The sequence below is a fragment of the Passer domesticus genome, chromosome 14, assembly GCF_036417665.1.
Source record: "Passer domesticus isolate bPasDom1 chromosome 14, bPasDom1.hap1, whole genome shotgun sequence".
Lineage (NCBI taxonomy): Eukaryota > Metazoa > Chordata > Aves > Passeriformes > Passeridae > Passer > Passer domesticus.
Genome location: NC_087487.1, coordinates 2,936,597 through 2,961,889, shown reverse-complemented (window position 1 = coordinate 2,961,889; position 25,293 = coordinate 2,936,597). Strand labels below are relative to the sequence as shown.

At 46.2% G+C, this 25,293-nt stretch overlaps 1 protein-coding gene across 2 annotated transcripts in view; it reads left to right on the top strand.

Moving 5' to 3' along the window:
• BBS4 (Bardet-Biedl syndrome 4) overlaps positions 1-25,293 on the top strand; it is a 36,477-nt gene that overhangs the window by 7,304 nt on the left and 3,880 nt on the right. For both annotated transcript variants that reach the window (XR_010347775.1, XM_064389453.1), the window contains exons 3-15: positions 8,293-8,372; positions 10,986-11,049; positions 11,748-11,859; positions 12,414-12,486; positions 13,970-14,023; positions 15,399-15,526; positions 16,992-17,046; positions 18,404-18,472; positions 19,793-19,945; positions 20,055-20,226; positions 20,828-20,897; positions 23,451-23,592; positions 23,955-24,162. Coding sequence is in view for 1 of the 2 variants with exons in the window: in XM_064389453.1 (XP_064245523.1) it covers positions 8,293-8,372; positions 10,986-11,049; positions 11,748-11,859; positions 12,414-12,486; positions 13,970-14,023; positions 15,399-15,526; positions 16,992-17,046; positions 18,404-18,472; positions 19,793-19,945; positions 20,055-20,226; positions 20,828-20,897; positions 23,451-23,592; positions 23,955-24,162 (1,380 nt within the window). In the remaining variant the exon portion in view is untranslated. The remainder of the gene's footprint in view (positions 1-8,292; positions 8,373-10,985; positions 11,050-11,747; positions 11,860-12,413; positions 12,487-13,969; positions 14,024-15,398; positions 15,527-16,991; positions 17,047-18,403; positions 18,473-19,792; positions 19,946-20,054; positions 20,227-20,827; positions 20,898-23,450; positions 23,593-23,954; positions 24,163-25,293) is intronic.

Below are 25,293 nucleotides of genomic sequence, written 5' to 3'. Positions count from 1 at the left end.
AGGCATTTTTGAATTAAAAATATTTCCATTCACTCCTTGCAGGGCCTGTCCCCTTCACTGCCAACGCTTCCAGCTGCATTAGACACGCTGCAAGTCCTGGGATTTTGTCACTGGTTTATTCATAATTCTCAATAATTTCATTCCCTGCCTGACTGTGATTCATATTTTTACTTCTAATTAGGAGGAGGCAGAGTGTACTTCTGTGACTGTGTAATTAAAGACTATATCATTAACACATTTGTACAGTAGGGAAGAGAGAAGGTGCACAGGCAAACGTTCATCCTGGGATAGGCTGGGATTTCCCTCCTGGAAAACTTCATCCTGAGGCAATGAGGCTGGAAGAACTCAAACTATAGGGTTTTGTGTAGGGAATATTGAAATGTTTGCAAGGCCAGCTTCTATATTTTTTTTTTGTGTATATATATCTATGTTCTTATAATATTCCTTCAATATAACATTCTTTGGCAGTGGATGAACTGAGGACAGGTTCTAGGTGCTGTTCCTTATGGAGTGGGAATTTTCAAAGACTGATGTGGCTGGATTCTGCTCCTCTCCATGCTGGAATTTTATTTTGCTTTCTAAAGGAAAAACTTTTCTTACAAATGCCTTACAACAATTTTGGTTTCAATTTCCATGTAAAATACCTCATGCTTAGACAGAAAAAGACTAAGCATAGGAATTAAAGCCAGAGGAGGGATTAGAACTGGAAATCCCCAAACTACTTTGCTCCTGATGCTGGAATTAATGAGAAGCTGGTTATTTTGGGAATGCATGCAGCCACTTTGTGGGGGACAAAATATATAAATCTCTCCCATCCCAGTGTTGCTGTGGGAGGAGCCAGCAGTGAGTATCTCAGACCACCTCTGCTATTCATAAGGGATTTTATTGCCTTGCCTTTGCAGTGGTGTGCTCTGCTCCCCAAATCTGGGAGCAGACACTGGGGAGAGCTCAGGCTCCACCTTGCCCACAAGAGTTTAAACAGAGGAGAGCTGGGGTGTCATGCCAGGGCTTGGATCCTTGAGTATCTCCAAGTGTGGTGTCTGCATCCTCAGGGACTTAAGAACTAACATGTAAAATAGCCTGGTTTTTTGGTTTTTCCCCTATTTTTTTTTTGTTTTCCTCTGTTCTGAGCACATCTCTGCTCAGCAGTCAGCGCTGATGGTCAAAATTGGCTCATGCAGAGCAAACAGACTTTCAGTTCTCATTTTTCAGAAAGACCATACTATTTCAAATTTCCTTTTGAAGGTGTTTGTAACTAAATTTCTCACCAGTGTTATTTGTTTGAAACAAATTTTAGACTTGAATTGAGCATTATCAGGCCTGAATTAAACTTTTTCAGGAGTAATGATCAGGATCATGTACTTGTGTTAAAGGTGTGTGTAAATCTCATCCCCCCCAGATGGACTCAGCACTGCCCAGTGGTGTCTCACCAAACTCCTGCTCCAAACAGGGATTTCCCAGTGACCAAACTGGTTCTGCCCCTGGGAGGTCCAGGGGGATGACAAGTGTGTGTTTATTTACAGATTGTCCCACTTCACCTTCAGGTTGAATTTGAGCAGCACGTAGTGGAAGACAAATAATTAAATAAATAAATTCTGTTTATATAGCAAATTAATTTAATAATCATTGTATTTTTTTCATAAATGAAACCATCTTTCTTTGGAATAACTCAGAACTGTAAATGTGTTAAATCAGAAAAAACCCACAAATCTGAGCAAACAACTCAATGAGATTTATGCAGTGCATTGTAGCAAGAGAAAATGCCCCTTTTCCCCCATGCCCTGGAGTGTAAATCAGATTTAAGAAACAATTTTGAAGTCTTTCATCTATCCCTGGCTATTTTTCCTGCAGGGGGAGGTGGAGAGTCAGAAATGTTGCTTTTTTTTGTTGTTTAAACCTCTGTTTCCAGCCTCCTTCCAGCTTTCCCTGCACCTCGTGGAGCTATTAAGCCGTGGGAGGCAGCTCTGGGGATGAGTTACAGCACCGGGCTGTGTGTGATGAGTTTTATTAACCCCAGCTGACTGTAAAAAACGAGCAACCACACGGCTTTAGGGCTTGATTTAAAGGTGCTCCAGCAACAATTTGCAAACTGGAAAACACAGGGAAAAGGGATTAAACAGAGAATGGCTGCAGTGTAAAGCCGCTCCTTTTGTTGTTGTTTATATCCATTTTAGAGGGATTTGTGCATGCAAACACCTCTGTTCTCACATATATTCACTCACACATGGTGGGTGAAATAAAGCTCGTAGTGCCTCTTCTGAGTGCTGGGTTTTGGGGTTATTTTTCATTATTACTGAGTTTTGAATACATTAACGGCTCCATTTTCAAACTCCAAGGATGGATCTGGGCGTAGGAAGAGCAATGTTCCTGTGCTAGTTTTCTTTCAAAGCTCTAATGTATTTATACTGCCACAGTCTCAGTAAAAAGAGTCTGAGGAAGGAAGAGGATTTCTTGTCAAATTTGGCTCTGCTAGAAATTTGTAGGATGCTCTTCTCATACCAAGGCAGTCTGTTAGTTTTAAATCTTGATAAGAAGATTGATATTAGAGCTTACAAATGTTTTCTCTCCATTATCATACCTTGTTTCAGAAAAACCAATTCCCTGAAGGGCTGTGTTGTTCTGTAGAAGCTGTTGCAGTGTGTGCCCTATTATTTGAATGTTATTTTTGCCCAGAAGATGCTCATTCCCTCCCTGACACTGGGTTTACAAACGGCAGCGGAATTCCTGGCGTTGGCAGCTTGTGAAGCTCAAGGCAAAAAGGAGACAGGCACAGATGGGCTCATCCTCCCTATCCATGTTTATTTAACGTGGATAGGAGAGCACAGAGCTGCGTTTAACCACAGCTATGCCTGAGCCTTCCCCAAGCTCTGGGAGTGGAAAGAATGGTAATCCTGGCAGGAATGTCAGCCACAGGAGGCTGGGCTGGGAGAGCGGGACGGGGCGGGCGGCGCTCCCACAGAATTCCACGTGCTGCCTCTCACATGTGGATGCTCTCCTGCAGAGACAAGTGGCTTGTCTTTGTGCCACTGGGAGTTTGCCATTAAGTCAACATTCAGAATGACTTGGAAGTGGGGATTGAATGTCCAAACCCATCCAGTCCTGCTGCTGTGTCCCAACCTGGCCTGGTGATGGGAGCTGATAACCTGCATCTCTCTTTGCCACAGCCCCACTTTGATTTCTCCACAGCAAGGTGCTGTGGTTTTAAACTGCCAGAGGGCAGTGATGGATGGGATATTGGGAAGGAATTCCTCCCTGTGAGGGTGGGCAGGCCCTGGCACAGGGTGCCCAGAGCAGCTGTGGCTGCCCCTGCATCCCTGGCAGTGCCCAAGGCCAGGTTGGACAGGGCTTGTAGATTAAGATGTTGTGGCTCTGGAGAGGTGTATAAATAATTTCCATTAATTCTTTCTGCATCTGAATAGAGCACCGAGCCTGGTAATAATCCTTTACTTCCAACAGCCATTTTTGGGGGGATTAGATATGTTCCTGTGTCAAATTTAGACATAGATATTGGGAAGAAATTCCTGGCTGTGAGGGTGGGCAGGCCCTGGCACAGGGTGCCCAGAGCAGCTGTGGCTGCCCCTGGATCCCTGGCAGTGCCCAAGGCAGGTTGGATGGGTGTGGAGCACCTGGGGTGGTGGAAGGTGTCCCTGCCCATGGCAGGGAGTGGGACTTGATTATCTTTAAGGTCCTTCCAGCCCAAACCATCCTGTGATTCTGAGATTCACTTTATGAAATTCTTTTGTGCTTCTGCTGCCTCAGTATCAAAATGTCACACTAGAGAATTGAGGCACTGCCTGGGTGTTTGTTAGTTTTGAAAAGATCTCTGTTCTTGGATGATGCTGTTTTGTAACATGGAATTTTGAATTAGAATTTGGAAAGGGAGAGCTGAATTCTTATGGAAAATCTTTCCCACATACATGGTACCTACCCCAATGGATCCAGGCTGTGGCTCACGAAGCTACTGCAGAATAAAAAAAATAAAAATACTTCCATTTAACTGCCTTTGCAAAGCTTTTCTGTCCTTTCTTTGTGCTATATATTATGTGTGCTTTAGGTTATTAGGGGTTTTGGGCAATAACAAGTTCTTTGTGTCTGCTTGAGTCTTTTGCCCCTTTGCTGCTCTTGCTCAGGCTGCTCAGGTTAGGTTCAGAGCTGGAAGGGTGAACTGGGGCTTGGACCCTTTCCAATAATCTGGATTGGAAGGAGGGCTGGGCTCTGAACTGGTTTTTTCCCCTCTGAGATGACTAAAACTTTTTCTTGAGCCACTTCTTACTGCTGGTGCTTTAGCAATCATTTCCCCCACGAAATCTCATAAGAGTTTCTGGGGCCTTTTCCCCCTCTTCTTTTTACAGCAATTTAAAGCCCTTTTATTAAATCTAAACCCTACTGTTGATAGTTCATCCCTAAGCTATAATTACCCAATATGAAGATGCAAGCACAAAATAATTTCCTAGGGAGGTTTACACAAAAGGGAATAACTCATTATTATTTTTTCCAGTCCTCTGAGAAAATCTATAAGAGGAGGAATAAAGGGAAGAGTGATGATAGAGCAGCACAGATACAAACCTGATGATCTTACTCTGATTCTGTCAGGGTTTCTGCTCCAGTGGCTTCCTTAGAGGAGCATTGTCAGAAAGAAAAATCACATTGCTGGAAGTGGCTCGTGCAATCAATCACTGGCCAGCGAGGGGATCAGATGGATTCCCTTTTGAATTCAATCAAAACACACTTCAAAGGCATTTAATCATATTTTTGGTGGCTGACTCCCTGGCACAGGACTTCTGTAGTCCCACAAAAGAGAAGCTGAAAGACAATTATGCAAGTTATAAACTCTTTTTGATGTAGGTAGCAAGTTCTTTGATGATTGTGTTTTCCTGGGCTGGCCTTTGGGCAGATTGATTTACAGCAAATAATAGTTTTTTGTTTCTTCACTGCTAGAAGCATCTAAACCACACTTTTCCAACCTGTGCCTGTGCAGTGCTTGGGATTATTGCTAGAGGTGACAAAGAAAAGTGTGTCTTCATACAGCAGTGACCTAGGAGAAAATCCTGAAGGCCCATCTATTGAAAAAGGTGTTTTTTTTCCCTTTCTCTGGAGCTAGAGACCCAAATAGCCAGGCATTTGTATTTCCATTTTCTTCAGGAGAGCACAGTGACCCATTGCACTGTGACAGCCCTTATCAGCAGGCTGGGGGAGCAAACCTGAGGGAGATAAATACCCCAGGAGCAGCTATCCACTGCTTTGTGGGAAAGCAGAAATGCAGACTGAGTGGTTGTGGCTCTGGAGAGGTGTATAAATAATTTCCATTAATTCTTTCTGCATTTGAATAGAGCACAGAGCCTGGTAATAATCCTTTACTTCCCACAGCCATTTTTGGGGGGATCAGATATGTTCCCGTGTCAAATTTAATCATGAATTTAGACATAGATTTTGAAAAACAGCAGAATTGTTTGCCTGCTTTCAATTTGCTTGCCTTAGGGAGAAAGAAGAAAAAAAGTGATTCGTGTCTCCTCAGTCAGCCTTGTTGCTATTTCCAAATGACTTTAAGGAGCATAAAATCTCCCTGTGTTTTCCCAGTCACAGTTTTCCTTAGCTCACAGGTGCATCCCTGGGGGAAGCAGAGCTGGTTTATCTGCACATGTCAGATAAACCTTTTCATTTCTCCATTTTCTCTCCATCCCAGCACTTTTAGGCAACTCCTTGGGTTTCCCCTTCCTCTTTGCAGCCTGATTTTCTGCTCAGCCCTCAGTCTGATGTTCAGCATTTCTTCCTTCCCATCCCTGTTCCCAGCAGGCGTTTCCATGGCGTGGGAGTGGAGTATAACATCCTTCTTGTCTCCTAAGTGTGAAAAAGCTCTTTCCTTCAGGAATTAAACAAGCAATCCTCCGTCCCCTCTCGGTGTACTGGCATCTTAGCTTAGCCCACAACATTGGTGTATATTTTAACCTTTAATGGTACTTTTTGTCTTCCCAATAAGGCATGAACAGATGGTTGGAGACCTGGTGGGGTGTGTCTGGAGTTCTTTTGACTATTCCCTATTTGAGACAGCTGCAGGGTTTTCTAATTTGAGGCACAGAATGGTGAAGGATACTTCAGTTCTGAGTGTTGATGGATACATAGAATTTGCAGTGTCTGTCCTTAAATCCCTACTCACAAAAGAAGGTGGGAAGTGCCCAGGTGGGTCAGGGTTGGTGTTTTATATCAGATAGTGGCACCAGGAGATGCCAGGCAGGAAGGGCACACAAGCCCAGCTGCTTTTATAGAATCCCAGACTGGTTTGGGCTGGAAGGGACCTTAAAACCCATTTGATCTCACCCCTTGCCATGGGCAGGGACACCTTCCACCATTTCAGGGTGGTCCAAGCCCCATCCGGGCTGGCCTTGGACACTCCCAGGGATGGGGCAGAGCATTTCCAGCATCCCCAGGTGCTGTGTTTCTGTCACACCCTGGCACTGGTAATAATAACCTGTACAGGGGAGTAATTACAGAGTGTCAGTGAAATAGGTCACCCCTGAATGGGCTTCAGCTGTGAAATAGTGGGGTTTCAATCAATTTGTGGCATTTAGGCAGCCTCTTGACTCTTCCCTTCATCCTTTAAGAAGGACAAATGGGAAACATAAAGCTATCAGAAATCAATTAATCTGATCTGGGAACACGCTTATTAAAATGCCTTACTTACAAAGATCCAGATTCTCCACAGCAGAGCAGAATTCAGAAATGTTTGGATCCCTGATCTGTGCATTTCTGTAAGCTTAGCCTGTTTGCATTACTCTTTTGTTTGGATTACTCTTTTGTGTGTTTGGATTACTTTTTTGTTTGGACTGTGAGCTTTTTATTTGTTTTAGGGTAGTTGAACCTTCTTTAGAAGCTATTTGACCTTAAATTGCTAGTGTGCACATTTAATTCTCAAATCTAGTTGGATATTCTGGAATTTAAAAAAGAAAAACCAAGAATATGAGAACGGCTTCGTGAAATGTTTTCCAAATTCAACAGCTGAAGGATGTTGGGTTTAGGAGCTCTAAGTGAAACTGGACTTGATGTGGGTTATGGGGGAGAGCCTGGTGTGCTCCAGAGGCGATTAAAGCTCAGCCATTCCAAGAGGTAATTCCACCTGGACGTGATCCAGCCCTTCCCCTGCAGCGTTTTTCTTCACCTCTGATGGCAAAGGGCCCCTGGGCTCCAATCTCCCCTGTGCTCTGTGCTGCTGGGGCTGAGCCAGCGTGTCCAGGGGTCTTGCATGGTCTGTGCCATGCCCCAAAGGGCTGGAGGAGCTGTCCCTGTGCCGTGTCCCCCCAGCTCTGCCCCAGCCCGGCTTTGCTCTGCGCTCGTGTCACAATATTGACTTGCAAACACGGAGCTTTTGGGCCAGTTGCCATGGTTACCCCTCGGCACGGAGACTCCAGTCCCAGGCAATACATTCGCAGCCTTAATGAAATGCACAGCAGCGTGTTCAACTTGTAAACCCGACGTGGGTATCGCTAAGCAACATCCATCCGTGATTTGCCATAATTACTGCTGCGAGCGGCGCACCATTGAAATGCTGGAGCACAGGGCTTCCTCCTCCACTGCATCAAATGCTTTTCTGCAGTAGCTCCAGTCTCTCAGACCTGTGATGTTTCATAGTCCCTTCACAGCTTCTCAAAGAACTAAGTTTGACCTCTTTAAATTATTCACACCTCCAGACTCCATCTCTCCAATCTCCTTTGTGTTTATTTACTGTTTCCTGCTCATTCAGTCCCAGAAATTCATCTTAAAGACCTTTGATTCTTTTGCCCTAGATTAAAAATGTGAATCCAACTCATTTTCTCCTAGCTGCTTCTTGTGTATTTGAAAAGATCCAATTCCTCCAACCAGTGTTGGTGTTGAATTGAAATGTGTGTGTGAAGCTGTTTACTTCAGGATCTGCTCCAGGAGGAGCTGATGTCTCAAGTCTTTTAGAATCCCAGACTGGTTTGAGTTGGGACCTTAAAACCCATCTTGTTCCAACCCTGTGCCATGGGCAGGGACACCTTCCAGTAGACCACCTTCCAGTAGGTGGAAGTTTTCTGCTTAGAGCTTTTATTTAATATCTATTCTGAACAAAGTGTTTTATCCACGAGTTTGAGAAGCAGAATAAAACCAGGCCCTGTTTAGAAGTCCACACTCCAGCCTTCAAGTCAAATCATTAATTGAAATTGCAGATCTTGAATTCCTTGCCTTGTGCAGGCAGTTGGGGTGGTTGGGAATATCTCTCTCACATTCTCTGCTGCTCAGTCTGACTCCTTGTGTTCTGTGAATATTTTCCATGTACAGCCCCAGAGCTGCCAATCCTAGAGAGGAAGAACTGGCTGATTTATCTGCTCTACGTCCGCAGAGACTACGAGGAGTGTAAGGTAAGAGCTGCCTTCAGAATGTGGGAATTATTTCACTGATATCATGGAAAAAACAGTTTTCTTCACAGTTTCCCAACCACCCTCTTTCCTGACTTCTTTTGGAATAAGGGGACCAAGAGAAAACAGGAGTAAAATGACCTCAGTGTTCTCCAGTCCTTGACTACCTTGAGGATCTGAGGGTGCAGCTCTCTGGAGCAGTCTGTGAGCTCAGGATGTCACTGGGAGGGGAAAATGGAAAGAGCTGCAGACCTCTGTTGTTCCAAGTGATGGATAGGGTTTTCCAAACTGATAATAACACAGTTCCACAGTGCAGGTTTCTTGATGGTACTACAGAGACACTATGAAAACACTTCAGTTGAGGGGAGCATTACTTCCAAGTGTAAATAAAAAACATCCTTGTTACTCTTGAGCAAAATTGTTTCATTTTACACATGATCCATGGCATGCTCTAATTCATCTTGGGCTTGGTGAGCAGTTTGGAACTGGTTGTCTGGAATTATAATGGTAAGTGGACTAAGAAGATGGCAAATTATTGTTTAACAGTGTGTTTTTCTGATAAAATGAACACAAGAAGATGATGCACCCATGGGCAGGAGGAGGGGACAAGAGTTGTCATTCTGATTCTGGCACGTGCAGCAAAGATCTAAAAAGACTTTTTGGCTTCTGAAACACCAGGTTGGTCAGGACTTGCCTCTGCTGGAGAGATCTTGGAGGTGCTTAGGAAACAGGCAGGCTGGAGGAATTTAATTTAGCTCTTAATTAACAGAGCCGGGAAGTTGTATCATTAAGTAATTTCCTCTCAGATCTTGGTTTGCACAGATAGAAACACCAGCTGGACTAGCCCTCAAAACAGAAAATTGTTTCCCTTTTTTGTGGTCTGGCTGGAGTTTCTTGGTGCAATTCTGTGTGTTGATTGTTTGTGTGATGGGATGTGGAATCACAGAGTACAGAAAAGAAAAATATGTGCAGCTCAGGAAACCAGAGAAAATAACAAATGGATGATATAAAGGCAACACTGATGTCTCCATGTCTTCATCAGTCATGGAAGCAAGGAAATAGCAGGGGAAAATTGAGAGAAGACAGCTAATAAATACTCCTCTGCTTGGCAGGCCAGCTTTCCTTTTCCTCAGAGCTCACAAAACAGTGTTTTTGCAGTAAAACTGGAAGATTCCAGGACAGTTTGGGTGTTGTTAAAATCCATCAGTTTAGTCTCAGTAAGAAACAAGTGACCTGTTGTGTTAATTAATTTTGGTCTTTCCTGCTCAGTGCTTTGAAATGCTCCCTCTCTAACAGAGTCTTAAAATCTCCCATAGTTTTCAATGAACTCTAAGGCCATTAAAAACTGTTTATTTACTGACATCAGCTCCCCAAAGTGAAGGCATGAAAGTGATTTTGACCCTTTCAATGCTGCTTGAGCAAGGTGCCAGGCAGACATCCCTGAGAGTCTGCAGCTGCAGCATCCCCTGGGATGACACAGAGACTGCTTGGTCTCCTGCCAGTTGTGTCTGAATTCTGTCATCAGCTCCTTAAATAAACTTGGGGGAAGAAATCTGGGATTCGAGATCATATTCCTTAGCTGAGGGCCTTTTGCTGTGGGACTTTTTAGGGTTTATAGAATTAATCAGATTTCTCTAAAAGATAGCTCTCTATTGCCCTCTCTTGCTCTGAGAGTCCAGGTTTATGCAGATGGAACAATCCAGAGTATGGGAACTGAGGAGATGCTGGTTATTTCTGAGTACAGTGTTTTATAATCATGCACTTTGTAAAGAGTTACATAGATAAATTGGCAGGTACAGGTGAGGGAAGAGCAGCTCAGGCCTGTTCTTCCTTTTACTTCCTCTGTTTATGAGTGAGGATTGTCAATAAGAACTTTCCTTCTTCTCAACAGAATATCTTCTCAAGAATAACTTCCTCAGTAATAGTTTTTCTCCCATGTGCTGTATTTGAGGTTCCATTTTCAGGTTCTTCATTTCTATTCCTCTCTGACCATACACATCTGAAATGCCAGATGAGCATCAGGTCACTGCTCACCCAGAAATTATTCTTACCCCCTGTGTTCTTCCACTTCTGCACAAAAGAGGAATTTCAGAGCAGAAATTATGCTCTTGATTCCTATCCAGGATGTTCATCCTCCCAAAGGTGGGACCAGTTGTGACTGTGGAATATATCCAAGCTGCAGCCAGCCCACCCCAAACTGGGAGCTGTGTGGATGAAGCCAGCAAGAATTTACATTTTCATCAGGTTTTTTTTCCCTGTTCACTCCTCATTTGTTCTTTTGGCTTTCATTCACCCAGCTGCAGTTGCTCCAGTTCAATTTATTCCTTCACAAAGGGCCTGGGGTAGACACCCTTATCAGCAGAGGATGCTTTCAGAGATGCCTCCTGGCGTTTTCCCCAGGTAGTACCTAATTGTCTTTGGGAATGGGAATGAACAGAGGAATACTGAAAGGGCCACAGTGTTCCTGGCACAGAGCTCTGTTTGTGCACTGTGTGGTTGTCCCAGTCATGGTCCAGTGCCCTTGTTAGAGGTGGGGTTGTGGTTTTTGTGACTGGAACCAAATCTCTGGAATCAGCTTTGTTAAAATGATGTGAGTTTACAATTTTGTCCTTCCAGGCTGTCATCAAAGAGCAGCTCCAGGAGTCCCAAGGGCTCTGTGAATATGCTGTCTATGTTCAAGGTATGTCTGAAAATCTTTTTGCTAAAGCAGCTCACCTCTGATTTGAGACACAGAGAACAATACAGGGGTTAAGTGAGGGAAACAGAATTGTTATATCAAAAATACTTTTTTTCCTTCTGCTTACTCCATTTAGTTTTGATGTTTAGGATTTTCACATGAAATGGGCAGATTAAATGTCCTGTTTTCTCTGTATTTGTCATCAGTTCTTCTTTGGGTTATAGATTCCTGGCCCTCAGTGTGTTGGTGTGAGTTTGCTTCTGTTTTCTCTTTGTCATCCACCCCAGATGATCATTGTTTCACTCCTTGCTCTAAGGATAGTGTTCCTCTTCCTGCCCTGCCCTCTGACCCCTAAAAAATGTCTCCCAAAATGTGACATTCCAATTCCAAATGCCACAGTGGGGGACAGTGGAGATTTGCTGGCAGGGACATGCTGAAGAGGCTGGGGTGGGGAGAAATCCAGACTGCATCTGTACAAGCAACTGCCCAAGGTTTAAAGCTTAAAGCTTTTGTTCTGACTCCTGAATTTCTCCAGGCACACAGAGTGCCCTCAGACACAAAACTGTGGGTGCTGCAGGAGGGGAAAGCACCAGAGGAGCGTTGATGTGATAGATCTGTACTCTCCCTTCTTTCCCTGCTCTCAGAGGCACGTTTTTCCTGCTGAGAATGGATTCATTTCCCTGCTGTCTGTTGTTTTACAGCTTTGATATTTCGCTTGGAGGGGAAAATTCAAGAATCTCTTGAACTTTTCCAGACATGTTCCATTCTGAACCCTCGAAGCGCTGACAACCTCAAGCAGGTGGCACGATCCCTGTGAGTGGTGTTTTATTTGTTGTTTCTCTTGGATGTGCCACCCAGGACCTTCCATGCTTTGTTTTTCTCTTAGGCTGCTTAATTCCAGACATGTTTCCTCCTTATCAACACTTGGCTTGGCTTCCAGAAGCGTGGGTTGTTCTTTAAGCAGAATCTCTGTTATCTGCCTGGCTGCTCTTGTGTTTTCTTTTCCTTTGGGCTTCAGGCAGAAAGGTGATACTGATTTCAAGGTCCAGAGCTACAGGTGCTGACCTGAGCTGGGCAGGCTTGTCCTACAGACCCTTTTCTGTTGCTGAATGTTGTGTTAGGGCATCATTCCCTTTCTTTGGAGACAAAAGCAGGCTGCAGAGCCTGGGCATTCATTCCTTACATCCCCAGTAGTGTCAGGAGGGAGGACCTTGGTCCTGAGAGGGAGCAGTGCTGAGATTGTAAACTTCCCCTGCAGATCTCTGGAGATGCAGCAAATAAGATAATTTCTCACTGGCAAAGGTGATAGTGGCTGCACAGCAGGGTCTGAAAACAGGAAAGACATAAGAATTGCAATCCTTTTGCAGGTTTCTCCTGGGGAAGCACAAGGCAGCCATCGAAGTGTACAATGAAGCAGCAAAACTCGATGAGAAGGACTGGGTGAGTGCTCAGGGAGTTGCAGATCCTTGTAACAGCTGCAAACTTGTCCTAGACCAAGGTGAGCTCACACTGCCTGTGGTCTGAGCCTGGTTTGGATCACAGGAGCCAAATCCCACACCTTGGGGCAAATCCCTGGCTTGGGGCACAGAGAATTGAGCAGTGTGTTGGAACTTTGCCAAGGATCAGTTTTAACATAACCACATCTGTGCTTTAAGGGAAATATGGGGAGAGTTTGGAAACCTCAGTTATTAAAACTTGCTTGAGTAATTGGGAAAGCTTTTGTAATGCAAAACATTGTTGAAAATACATGAGCAGTGATTAAATTAGCTCTTCTGTATAAAAAGACAAAAAGAGAGAAAGAGCATTGAGAAGGGAAGGGTGTGACAGTGGGTGAGGGAGAGGCCATCCCTTGCAGCCTTCTGCAGGTGCCTGTTTTGCCTGCAGAAGTGTTTCTAAAGTAGGCTTGCAATGTGTGAGCTCATTCCTTTGTTTGTCAGTACATCCAAAATTCAGGATATGAAGATAGCTTTGGTGTTATTCAGATTACTCTGTGCCAGACAACTCAGAAACCTTTTGTATCACAAGTCTTTTTTCCACCTGCATTTCCAGTGCTTGGCACGCTTGTAACCCTATTTACAACCCAGCAGGCAGATGCCAGTGGGTATTTTGATTAGTTATTCCCCATTCCTGGCTCAGCACTGGAAGCAGAACCAGACTGTGCTCTTCCCTCATTCTGCAGTCTGCAGCAGCCTAGAGTCACTGATTCAGTTCTACACAGCTGGAGAGGCTGCCTGGAGGAAAACAGGTTGATGGGGAAGTAAGAGAGTTTGCAAAGGTCAAGGCTGTCTCAGCTGATGAATCACTGAAATGCTCACCAGAATAAAATAAGAAATTAGGAGAACCTTGCTTTTCAGGGATATGCTGGGCTGGGAAAAGTGCCTTGTGTGTTAAACTGTGGGTGAGGAGTTAGGGGCAGGGATGCTCCCTGTCACCAGAGTGTTTAGGATCCCTAAGGGATCTCCCTACCTTGTTCAAAATTGTTTAGGATGCCAGAGGGATATCAGATATTCCAGTGCTCAAGTTGTGTTTTGGAAAATTAAGCACATTTTCCAGTTTTGTCCAGCTGGGTTGGACACTGTGCATATCCTACTGATGTACAGCCAAACTGAGTCACCCATGAGGGCAGCAAGTTTTAGAGGGTGACACCATGATGAAGAAGCAGTCTGTGCTCCTTGTTCTCTGAAAACAAAATGTCTGATGTCTCAAAAGAGATTTGTCATGTCTGTGGTTTTTGTCTCAGTGGACTGTAACGTTTTCTGTACAACCCCACTTAAGCTCTGTAGGTGCCTGAAGTAACTGGAATTTATAGCTTTACTTGCTCTAAAAAGCAAGAAGGGTGTGGGCAGTCAGGGCTCGCCTTCTCTGGGTCAGTGTTGTCAGATTTTATTTCATACCTTGTGCTGATTTGGCTTTTTTCATGCAGGAGATCAGCCACAACCTGGGTGTGTGCTACATGTACCTGAAACACTTCAACAAGGTAATGTCAGTGGGAAGCAAGGAAGCATCCCAGAAATTTCACTGTCTTTGATAGCTTGAAATGGATCATTTGCAGCAAGAGGTATCAAGAAAGTTTTTTTGCTTCAGTGTTTTGTTTCTGGGAGCAAAGGTTTGTGAGCTCTCTGTTTCCATTTGTGTGGTTAATTACTTTGAGTCAGCTGCAAGTCATTGAGGTTGTGTAAAGGGAGATCAGCCTGTGGCAGGATCAGAGGCTTTTTCTGAAATCTAAGATTTTTCAGAGAACATTTCTGGTTTTAAAGGGAATGTTGGAGAAACCTCAAACTAGACAGAAAATGGGCTGTGCTCCAATAAGAGCTGCTTCTGTGTCTGAGCCCTTTAAAGGCAGACCCAGGAACACTGCTGGCTTTGTAGGAGCAGCAATCCAGGTCCATCCTCTTGAAGCAAGAGAAGGGTGATGGTAAAACCCCAAACCATTTCCCCAGCTCAATCTGCTGCACCTCATGTAGAGAGTTCCTGAAGGGAACCTCTACTCCTTGGATCTGGCAGGACTCAGAGGGAAAGAGTTGTGGGGCTGTTTGCTGGAGGTGCAGCAGCTCCTTTTTTCCTCCCTGGGAAGGTTTTGCTCCTGTGTCTGAAGCTCCTTTTGAATTACACCTGGAGTTAGTAAAGGAGTTTTGGAGTTTGAAATGCAGTTTTATTCCCGAGTTTGAGTGTGTCATTCCCAATTCCTCACTTAACCATCCCCTGAGTGCTGGTGGTGAGCACTGAGCTGTCTCTGATCCAGCTGCTCTAAGGGAAAAACCAACATTTAAACCCTTTTTGTGCCCAGTGTGGCCCAGTCCTCCCTGCTGCTCTTTTTGGTGGGGTGCTGCAGCCCTTGCAGCAAAGCCCAGCTGTGCTCCCTGTTCAAGGCATCCCTGTGAAAAAACAGCCTCTGCAGTGTGGGTTCACACTTGGGATTTGTCTGCACCAACACCTTCCAAACTGGGACCTGCTCACACCTCCACTGAGACTTTCACTTCCTGACTGCTGGAATAAGCATTTTAAGGAAGAATAAGCTGCAAAGTATCAGTTTACCCAACAAATGCAGAGAGCCCCTCAAGCCAAACAAACTCAAATCCAGGAGCAGGCCCATGCTGATCCCTTCTTTGGGAGGCCATTGCCTCTTGCTTGGCTGGGAGGTGTTGCCTTTTACTGCCCCAAAAAGCAGGTGGCTGCTGGTGCAGAGCTTGTTCCAAGGATTAGCTGGGCTGGGGTTTGTGTTCTCCAGGTGCAGGGGATGATTGTTGGCTGTCCTCCTTCCCTGGCTGTTGGGGATTGCTCATGGGCTGTTGCTTTGCTGAGGGCTCTGTAATCATTTATTATTTTTTTATTCTCTGTGGTTGTGTTTTTAGGCACGAGACCAGCTCAACAATGCCCTGGAGCTCAACAGACATGACCTGACCTACATGATGCTGGGCAAAATTCACCTCTTGGAGGGGGAGGTGGATAAAGCCATTGAAGTATATAAGAAAGCTGTAGAGTAAGAAATATCCCTTTTTTCCATCTGCCCATTCCCATCCTATGCCAGGAGAAAATTGATTGGTGTCCCAGATCTGAATTGAGGCCATGATTAAAAAGCTAATGGTAATTACAGGGGCTCTGAGCAAAGCTGGCACTTCCAAGCACTTCAGCTGTCTCTGCTCCTGCTGACAGTGTGGCAGGGAAGAAGGGAGCTGTTGGAAGGGCTGCCAGAAAAAAACTGGAATAACAAATGGACAGAGATGCCTGGGAGCAAAGTGATCCAAATCTGACTTCATCCATCCCAAAGGTTTATCTCCCAAAACAATGTAACCCTGCCTGTCCATCCAAAATCCCTGCCTGGGTGTCACTTGCTGCTTTCCCTCAGAGCAGTTTGTGGCTGAGGAAATGTGCTGGTGCCCAGGGAGTTTCTCCCATCCCATCACTGCTCCTCAGTGCCCACCTATCCTTGTTTTAGGGCATTCCCAGTGCTTTCAAATGTGGCTTTGCCATGGAGGCCAGCACTAGGAAGAAAATCAGGAGTTTGTGTGTTGGGACCACAGGGTTATTGTTGCAGTGTTTCCTTACATGTCTGCCCTCGCTGCTGCCTCGGGGTGGGTGGGGTTGGGCAGGCATTTGGACTAATCTAGAATGTTTATTACGTAAATAATCCTTGCTAAGCATCTTACCAGGTTTATATTCTTATCCTGGTGCTCCCCTGCCCTCCTTTCTTCTTCATTCCTGTTTATTCCTGGGTTTTTTTTGTTCTCATCTGCCTATGACATTTTTCTTGCTGTTTCCAGCTCTAGGATAGTCTGTTATTCCTTGTTTATATTCCACCAGGCACAGGTGGGTTTGTTGTGGTTGAAGTTTAGAGGTGCCAGTGTGAGTGTGCAGGTCAGATTTTTTTTTAAGTCTTGGTAGCAGGGAAATAAAAACTGACTCCTGTTGAGGTGAGTGAGACCACAAATTGTGTCTCTCTCTGCTTTGTCCTCTTTTGTTGTGGTTTCCATCCTATTTATTTGTAATCTTTTTATAAGGTGAATTAAAATTCTGATGAGGAGTGTGTAGGATCCATCAGGAATGCTGAGGATTGCCTGTCCTACATGGCCCAAGAGGCTTAGGATGGATGGATTTACAGGGTGGTTTATGAGAGACAATGGAAAATCTCATTTGGTATTTCCAGGTCACTGATTCAGACTCACTTTGAAGCTTAACAAAACCACATTATCTTATTATGTGTCCAGATGTATTTCACACAGCCTTGTGCCTTCCCACCAATACCAGAAGATACTTGTGTAGATGAGGTGTGATGTTATTCAAAGGACCTCCCCATGATGGCAGTTCTAATATTTGTTTTTAATAATAACTGTTTAATTTCCTGGATTGATACAACAGTAATGTAGCATCAGAATTCCATGTTCTATTTTCACCCTGTTCTAGAAGGGCTGAAAAGCAAACCCAGCCCTTTGGCTTTTGTGTTCCAGGTTTTCTCCAGAAAACACAGATCTCCTCACAGCTCTGGGCCTACTGTACCTGCAGGTACTTAATGCTGTTACTGTTACAAAAACTTAATTATTGTCAATATAACCATGTTGGACTTTTTATAGAGTTAATTTCTATCCACCTTCCCATTGCTTGCACATGTTTCTCTACAGACTGCATTTAACAGGACAGAACTTGCTTTTCTGTATCTTGTCTTTGCTGCTAAAAGCAAGCTGATTCCCTGGACCAGAGCCAGAGCAGGAATTCTGTTTGGCAACAGCCCTAACTCTGTGATAAATCCTCCAAGTATAACAAAACATGACTAGTCATTACCTTGCTTCTGCAGCAGGAGTCTTGCAAGTTATCCTGAAAAAGCAGCCATGAAATTGTGAGTGTTAATGCACCATAAAGGAGAATCAGAATCAATTTAAATAACAAAGGTGTGCTCATCCTTGTGTCTGTGAAATGGGTGGGAAGGGCTGGTTTATTCCAGAAGCTGGCTTCCCAAAGAGTGAGCAAGCAAAGAAGAATAGGCAGTGGTGCCTGAAAGGAGGAGGAGGAGGCCCTGAGCTGCTCTGAGGGTGCTCTGGAGCCAGGCTGGAGAGCTGGGGGTGCTCACCTGGAGAGGAGCAGGCTCAGGGAGAGCTCAGAGCCCTGCCAGGGTCTGGAGGGGGACTGGGGACAAGGGATGGAGGGACAGGACACAGGGAATGGCTCCCACTGCCAGAGGGCAGGGATGGATGGAATACTGGGGAGGAATTCCTGGCTGTGAGGATGGGCAGGCCCTGGCACAGCTGTGACTGCCCCTGGATCCCTGGCAGTGCCCAAGGCCAGGCTGGATGGAACTTGGAGCAGCCTGGGACAGTGGGAGGTGTCCCTGCCATGGCATGGAATGAGATGAGATTTAGGTGAATTCAGTTGAAACCACAAAATCACAGGTGGGCTTGGAAGGGACCTTAGAGCTTATGTGGTTGCAGTGTGTAGGATTTAAGTGATTCCAACTCTCACATGCTCATACATGGCCACAGTGATGCCCACTGACACCTTCAGTGCATGAGCAGACAAGGGAAGGGAAGTGCCCTGAGCAGGAGAGCCCTGGGGAGTGAGGAATTTGTGGTGAGGGACTTGGGGTGTGCAGAGTAGCAGTTTGTAGACAGTTTTCTGGGATAGAGAAAGGAGCAGAGACCTGTGAACCCAGAGCTCATTTGTGGTTGGGTCAGAACAGTGACTCCAGCCAAGTCAAATTCTTAGAATCTGTTCTGTGAATTATCAAACAGGAACATGTGTGTGATGGGACACTGTAAAACTCACTTTTCTGACTGAACCCGACATTCTGGTGCCCACAAACCCTGTATTCTCCTTCTTAACTCCCCCTATTGCTGAATTTCTGATGCTTATGTACTTCTTTTCCCAGACTGGTGAGTACCAGAAGGCTTTTGAACACCTTGGAAATGTGCTTACCTACGACCCAGGCAACTACAAGGTATGGTGAGGAGTGGAAATGACCCAGCTGAAGCACGAGGGGACACCTCCTAAAGCTAATCCCACTGTCAGAGCTCTGCCATCTGCATCTGGGGCCTGGAGAGGCTGGAAAGGATCCTGCCCACAGAGCTTTTTGTGAAATTCATTTTTGGGATTTTTCCCTGGGTAGGGAGTTGGGTGTGTGTGGAGGTAGGGAAAGGGAAGGAGGCAGAATGTGGGATGTTAAATTGATCCCTTTGCTTTTTAATCTGAAGTTACACCAAAGCCAGGAATTTACTTTGGAAGGAAGATCTGCTGGATTTTAAAAATCCCAGAAGAGCTGTGCCAGGTCCCTTGTGATCCAAGTGATAACTGCATTTTATTATTCTCTCATCTGCTGGTACCCTGTGCTTCCAGCTGCTGTGTGTATTTCCTTGGCTCTGGCCTGCAAAGCTGAGCTTGGTGCCTGGGTTCCATTCCTCATTGTGGAACTGCTTCCCTTTTTAGGGCTGTTACTTCATTTCTCTCCTTTTTTTTCCCTGTTAGTGATGCAGAGCATTGAAATGTGGGGTTGACAAACATGAATTGTTGTGAAAACACCTTTACACTTATGAATTTTACTTGTCACTGTGAAATCTTAAAAAGGACTTAACTAGTGTGGTTTAAATATAGTGTGCTGTACTCACTTCCTTTTTTTTCCCCATGCATATTGCCATTAATTTGCAGTATCAGTGTGAACTAGGAGAGCTGTGCTGCATGCCTTGCTTGAGTACATTTTACTCCCCACTTGCAACAGAACTACTTCTTGTGCTTGGTTGTAAAAAGAATCTATTAGTGCATGGATCTTTTCAGAGCCTCAGACTCCTTAAGAAGTAGTTCTGTCAGCCTAAAAAATACCCTAAACATTTGCAATGTTGTGTTGCAGTATGTATGGAATCACAGGCTCACAGAATGGTTTGATTTGAAAGGAACCTCAAAGCCCATCCTGTTCCACCCCTGCCATGGGCAGGGACACCTTCCCCCTGTCCCAGGGTGCCCCATCAGCAGGGCCTGGACACTTCAGGGGTGGGGCAGCCACAGCTTCTCTGGGCAAACTCATTTCTGAGACAGTTATGATTAAAACAGTGCAGGGAGAAGCAGACTCAGGTTTGTTCCTCACCCTGTGTTCTGCTCTGTGGTGGGAGATTCCAGCATCCCCATCTGCTCCCACTGTTGGTCTTGGCAGTCCTTAGAAGTGCGATGGTTGTTCCTGGGATGGTTTTAGTTTAATCATGTTGTCCTCCCGTGTTCTGGCTGTGTTGAGCAGATGGGGCTGTGATGGGTCACTGTTCCCTGTCCCCAGGCCACCCTGGCTGCTGGCAGCATGATGCAGGCCCACGGGGATTTCGACGTCGCCCTCTCCAAGTACAAGGTGGTGGCCAGCAGTGTTCCTGAGAGCCCCCCACTCTGGAACAACATTGGCATGTGCTTCTTTGGGAAGAAGAAATACGTGGCAGTAAGTATCCAGTTTCCATTTATTCTGCCATCTGCATTCAGTTTCATGCAAGCACAAGATTCCTGTCATGTGGAGGCTGTTCTAGCACATTTATCCCTTTTTTCCCAAGGCTGTCAGCTGCCTAAAGAGGGCAAACTACCTGGCTCCCTTTGACTGGAAGATCCTGTACAACCTGGGCTTGGTGCACCTCACAATGCAGCAGTATGCCTCAGCCTTCCACTTCCTCAGTGCTGCCATCAACTTCCAGCCCAAGATGGCAGAGCTCTACATGCTCCTGGCAGGTATGGGATGCTCCCTGTGCATCCCCCTGGGAACACCACAGCACAGACAGCAGGTGTGGGGTGAAGTAGAGAAACATCCCATAAAGGCTTTACTAAGGAGCTGATTCCCAGTCTCTTCTCTCTGGGGAAATAGAAGGGAAAACTGCAGTCAGGTCTAGATTGAACATTGGAAAAGACTTGACACGTCTGAGACTGGGGTTGGGTTGCCTAAGGAGTGGATGTGGGTTTCCAGCACTGCATATTTTTGGGGTGAAATGAGATAAACATGTCAATACTCACATTGTAGTGTTAGATGGGATATTGGGAAGAAATCCTTCCCTGGCACAAGGTGCCCAGAGCAGCTGTGGCTGCCTCTGGATCCCTGGCAGTGCCCAAGGCCAGGCTGGGCAGGACTTGGAACAGCCTGGGACAGTGAGAGGTGTCCCTGTCCATAGCAGGGCTGAGGCTGGATGAGCTTTAAGGACACCTCCAACCCAGGCCATTCCATTCAGTAGGGTTGATCCTGGCAGCAGTCCAGAACCCTGCTGACACCTATTTTATGACATTCAGAATTGTCCTAAAAATCAGCTGTGAAACTTCTCCTCCTGTGTGTTTGGTGCAGTTGCTCTGACCAACCTTGAGGACATCGAGAACGCCAAGTGTTCCTATGAGCAAGCTGTGGCCTTGGACAAGTGAGTCTTTGTCAGAGCTGTCTCTTGTTTGGCCTTGCTTTGCCTCCCTGCACCTCATTTCCTTTGCCTCTCACTGTACCTCGACCCTAAATGGTTTGTAGTAGGGAAATACTTTTATTTTTGTAGCTGTGCAAGTGAGAGTGTTAAAACTTTTTTTTTTAATTTTTAATTCAAGTCAGCTCTGAAAAATGAGAGAGGATTTTATTTTAGAGCAACCCAGAGCTGTTTTTTGTTTTGCTGTTTGGTTAGTGAGTCATTGGTGATGACTTTGGATGCCAGTCCTCTTTTGGTGAATATTTATACACAGTGGAGCAGATTGAATAGAAGAAAACATGTTTTTTAACCCAAAGTTTGAGCACAGTGCAGAACAGTGAGATGTCTGGGGTAGAGCCTGTTCTGAATTGGGCAGAAGGAAGATTTTAGCTGGGAGAATGTGCAAGAAGTTTGTATAAAGCAAGTAAAAGGACAGCTCCTTCATTAAAAACATCTGTGTTTGTATCTTAAAATTAGAGCACTTGATTTCAGAAATATTAAGCTGAACCTCAGAGTATGTCATCATTTCAGGCACAAAATCAAAATTACCTCATATTTATTAATAGTTTTGTTTCTCTCCCCAGTTTACTGTGAATATTTGCACACTTAGACCTACCAGCACTCCGGAGTCTGTCTGCAGCTGACAGAGCAGTGCCAAAAGCACTTCTGTCTGCAGGGGCCACACAAGGTGGTGGTAGATGGGACACCAGGATAAATTCTGGGGATAAATTCTTCTCTGTGAGGATGAAGAGGCCCTGGCACAGGTTGCCCAGAGCAGCTGTGGCTGTCCCATCCCTGGCAGTGCCCAAGGCCAGGCTGGACAGGACTTGGAGCAGCCTGGGACAGTGGGAGGTGTCCTTGCCCATGGCAGGGGGTGGCACTGGATGGGCTTTAAGGTCTTTTCCCACCCAAACCATTCCATTAATCTATTCCTAGGCAGGACAGGACCTTAAAGGCAGCTCAGACTCCTTAGTCAGGGCCTTGTGAGCAGGAAAAGAGCTCTACAGCTTCCCCCAAGTGTTTGGCACTTGGGCAATGCTCCACCTCTATGGTCTGAGCAGGAAAATAAACCCTCATCAAAGCAAGAATGAATTCCTCCTTCCAGGGCCTGCTGGGGGGAACATCCAGACTGTGAGGCTGAATCTGTGTCCCCACAAGTTTCCTTTGCTGGTGTGTTCTGACAGTTTGGGATGAAGGTGGTTGGTTTCCATCAGCAGGAATGCTTTTGTAGTGGCCTGGGTGCCATGCTGGGGGCTGGAATGGAAATAACTTGGAAAACTCTTTAGAAAAATATGTTCCACTCCTGGTTCTGGCTTGTGACTGTCCTTTCTGTGGGTATTCAGCTATTGATTTTTCTCTGACTGTCATATTGCTTCTCAGCTCTTGAAGGCAGTGAAATAGCTCCATCAAGTTCAATTAATTTTAAAACTGGCTGTTCCCAGGACTGTGTGATCTCAGTGTTCTGGCAAAGATTGGGAGGAGGGCTTATTCAGTGGTGGGCTCAGCATTCCAGTTTCCTAGTTAAAGGAGAAGCCATGGTTATAAATGCAGTGGGATTTCTTCTAAGAGTTGCCTTCCTTGCACTGGGATGGAGAGTCATCAGGACTGGAGAGTCAGGGCCTGCAGGTTACACTTCATTTATTGTCCAGTGCAAACAGGCTCCTTCCCTTCTGCATTGCTGCAGAGGGTGTTCCCTCAGCCTTGGCCGTGGATGGTTCCAGTTATCCCAGCCGTGCTCCAGGAGAGGGCACCAGTCCCTCACTCACAGGGAGCCTCAGAGCATCCCTGCCTGGCCTGGCTGCAGGGAGCTCCTGTGGGGTGCACACAGGGAGCTGTGAGCAGGCAGAGCTGCTCACCCACCCTGGCCCTCCTGGAGAGGGTTAATGTGTCCCGGTGAAGGAGGTGGATCCTTTGGGAAATGAGAGTGTGTGAGCAGTTCTGCCTTGTGAAACCTTCATTCAGGGAGGGAGCAGGTGCCTGTGTTCACCTGTAGCAGTAACTGCTGCTGTGTGTGGTTTTGCTGGGGTAGGAGAGAGAGGAGGTGAGGAAATGAAATGTAAACAGCACATTCTGTGTTGTGTCAGGTTATAAAATAGAACCCAAGAGCAGGGCAGAGACATACACTGCCTGTCCCATGATGAGCTGCTCTCCTGCAGACTGGGAGTGCTGGGAGAGTCTGGGGTAAATCAGAGAAAGTTCATCTGTCTCAGTGTGACAAAAGCCCCATCACTGGTGAGGCTGGGAGACCAGGGAGTCCCAGGATTGCCCCCAGGTGCACAGAACTGGCTGCTGCAGAGGGGGAGGCAGTGAGGGGGGGTTCTGTTGGCACCCACACCCAGGGCCTTTGCAGAGCACTGGGTCTGTCATCAGGCCATGCTCCCAAAGGACTTTGGCTGTGGCCTCTCTGTTGGTGCCACACAATGAGGCGTGTCCAGCTTTGCTTGGGCACACCTTAGCATTACTGCAGCCAGGACAAGTGTTCCCCCAGGAAATGTGATGCATCCCATGTGTCTGCTGCAGGTGCAACCCCCTCATCAACCTGAACTACGCCGTGCTGCTCTACAACCAGGGCGACAAGCAGGGGGCCCTGGGCCAGTACCGGGAGATGGAGAGGAAGGTCAGCCTGGCCAGGGAGGGCAGCACGCCCGACTTCGACCCTGAGGTTTGTGCTGGGCTCAGGAGCCACCCCAGGGCTGGCAGCAGATGAGGAGGGGGTTTGACTTTGAGTGCAGTTATTAGGAAGAAATTGTGCTGATGAGGTTTTCCAAGTGGAGCGAGTGCCTGCTGAGAGCTGCTCACTTCCTTTCTGCTCTTTGAAGCCCAGTTCTTCAATCAATACACAGCAAGACAAGGTTCCCTCTTAATTAAGGGACTGAATTAGTGGAGATGTTTCCCCCAAGCACCAAACTGTAGCCAGCTCTCCACAGATCTTTTCTTGTAGTTTTTTTTGGATGGTGTTGTTGACTTTATTGCTATCTGAAGTGTCCCTGCTTACAGTGCTCTTCTCTTTTTCTTCTCGAGAAGATGGTGGAGATGGCCCAGAAGATGGGGGCTGCCCTGCAGGTCGGGGAGAGCCTGGTCTGGACCAAGCCTTCTAAAGAGTCCAAATCCAAGCAGAAAGCTGCTGTGTCAGGGAAATCCAGCTCTCAGCAGCCTTTGGGATCCAACCAGGCCCTGGGTCAAGCCATGTCCTCTGCTGCAGGATATGGGAAAACCATGCAGCTCCCCCCAGGTACGTCTCCTCTGCTGTTCTTTCAAGTATAGATGTGGGAGAGAAGAAAATAAATCTCTCTTCCCTTTGGAAGAGTTACAGAGCCTGTTTGGGAAGGGATTGACTCGCTCACACAGCAGTGAGGGCAATATTTGGTGATAACTTTCCCAGATTTCTGGGCTCAGGAAGATGCTCTCTGTAGTGTATTTCACTCTCCTGCTTTTGCAGGGATGTGGGTGGCTGGGAGAGTTTCCCTTCCTGTCTGAGCCTCAACAGGGAAGATTCCATTAGCATGAGATTGTGATCTTGCTCTGGAAAGGAAGCAGTTTCAGCAACCAGACCTCTTTGCAGCAGCCCAGGAGCTGCCTTGCACAGAGGCTGCTGCAGAGAAGGGAGAAGATGGACAATTTTCCAAAGTACTTCCATCATTTCTCTGACAATGATCCTGCAGCTGGATTGCTCCAAAGCTGCCCATCCTTGCAGGTGTTGCTGGATTTAGTGGGACTGAGGGTTCTCAGGGGGTGGTGTGAGCCTTTGCAGGCTCAGCCCATCTCTGTATGTGCTGGGGCTGGGTAGGAGCAGCTCCTGAGCCATTCCCAGGCTGACCTCCTCTCACCCCTCAGCTTCCAAGGAGGAATGCACTGGAGATGTTGCTCGTTGTGATGATTTTCTGTCACTCTCAGTCTTGTTGCCTGTGGACCGAACCAGGAGAGTGGTTGTGTAATCCAGGCCTCTTTCTTTGGCATCCCTAAGGACCTGTTCCATTTCTCACACATGGAATAAACTTTCCATGCAGGGAAGACTTAGCCAGAAAATCTGAAAAATAAAACACACCAGGGTTTAGGGTGTACCTGAAGGACTTCATTATCCAGATCAGAGAAGGGAGCTGGTTCATAACATCAGTTGGCACCTTAAATCTAAGTGTAGAAACAGCTTGTGTCCTGTTGTGATTTAATTCTTTAAGTAGCTACTTTAGCTGCCTGGAAACTTCCCCATATTTACTAAAGCTGTGAAGTGAAAACAACACTTTGGTTGGGGCTGCAGCTTGAGCATAAACCAGCTTCAGTGGAACTGGAAGTGGCACTTCCCTGTGAGGTGGTGGGGTCCTGGCACAGGGTGCCCAGAGCAGCTGTGGCTGCCCCTGGATCCCTG